This window comes from Trypanosoma theileri (genome assembly GCF_002087225.1).
Source record: "Trypanosoma theileri isolate Edinburgh chromosome Unknown TM35_Tth_24_V1, whole genome shotgun sequence".
Lineage (NCBI taxonomy): Eukaryota > Euglenozoa > Kinetoplastea > Trypanosomatida > Trypanosomatidae > Trypanosoma > Trypanosoma theileri.
In genome coordinates this window covers 207,554-208,188 of record NW_021639866.1, presented here as the reverse complement: position 1 = coordinate 208,188, position 635 = coordinate 207,554, and the positions used below count along the sequence as shown (strand labels likewise).

Genomic DNA, 635 nt, shown 5'->3' with positions numbered 1-635 from the left:
GACGGCGGCGTGCAGTCGACTGGTGTTGTGCGGGAGTTGCCCCGCAAGGGACAGAGTGGTGTGCGGGCGTACACCGTCGCCACACAGAAGAAGAATGAAAATGAAGGATGGGAACTGATCCGCATTGAGGTGTCGAAGGACTTAGAAAATGCATCAGAATACTGCAGGAAGGTAAATGAGAACAATGTAAGAGATAGAGGAATGGGATGCCAAACATCAACGATTACCCCTGATCAAAAGAAGGACATTGAGGAGAAAATCATTCCCGCTGCCAAGAAATTGCACGAGGATCGTCTGTTTGTTCGTCGTGGGAGTGGTAAGTTGAGGGTTCCTCTATTTGAAGTTAATAATGATTGCAAACATTTTACTGTACCTGATGAGCACCACAGTGATGGTGTTGACGCTGACTTTGTGCTTTACGTGGCAGCTGTTCCTCTACCGTCGTTTGGTGTTACTTGTGCCGTGGAAAATTCAACAGGTCGTCCAATCGTTGGAGCAGTGAATTACATGCCCACTCCACATGAGAATGTGCGATCCAGCGTTCGCCGTGTTGCACACGAGATTGCACACGCACTGGGATTCAATCTTCCTGAGATGGAGAGGAAAGGCATTGTGACCGAAGTGGAGCTCCGTGG

The 635-nt window shown here is 49.1% G+C and overlaps 1 protein-coding gene across 1 annotated transcript; it reads left to right on the top strand.

The window, feature by feature from the left end:
• Positions 1-9: 9 nt before the first annotated feature.
• TM35_000241770 (surface protease GP63) lies at positions 10-633 on the top strand (the record flags this gene model as incomplete). Its single annotated transcript, XM_029027589.1, has 1 exon — positions 10-633. A coding segment is annotated over one exon (624 nt), but the record flags the coding sequence as incomplete, so codon positions are not given.
• Positions 634-635: the final 2 nt, after the last annotated feature.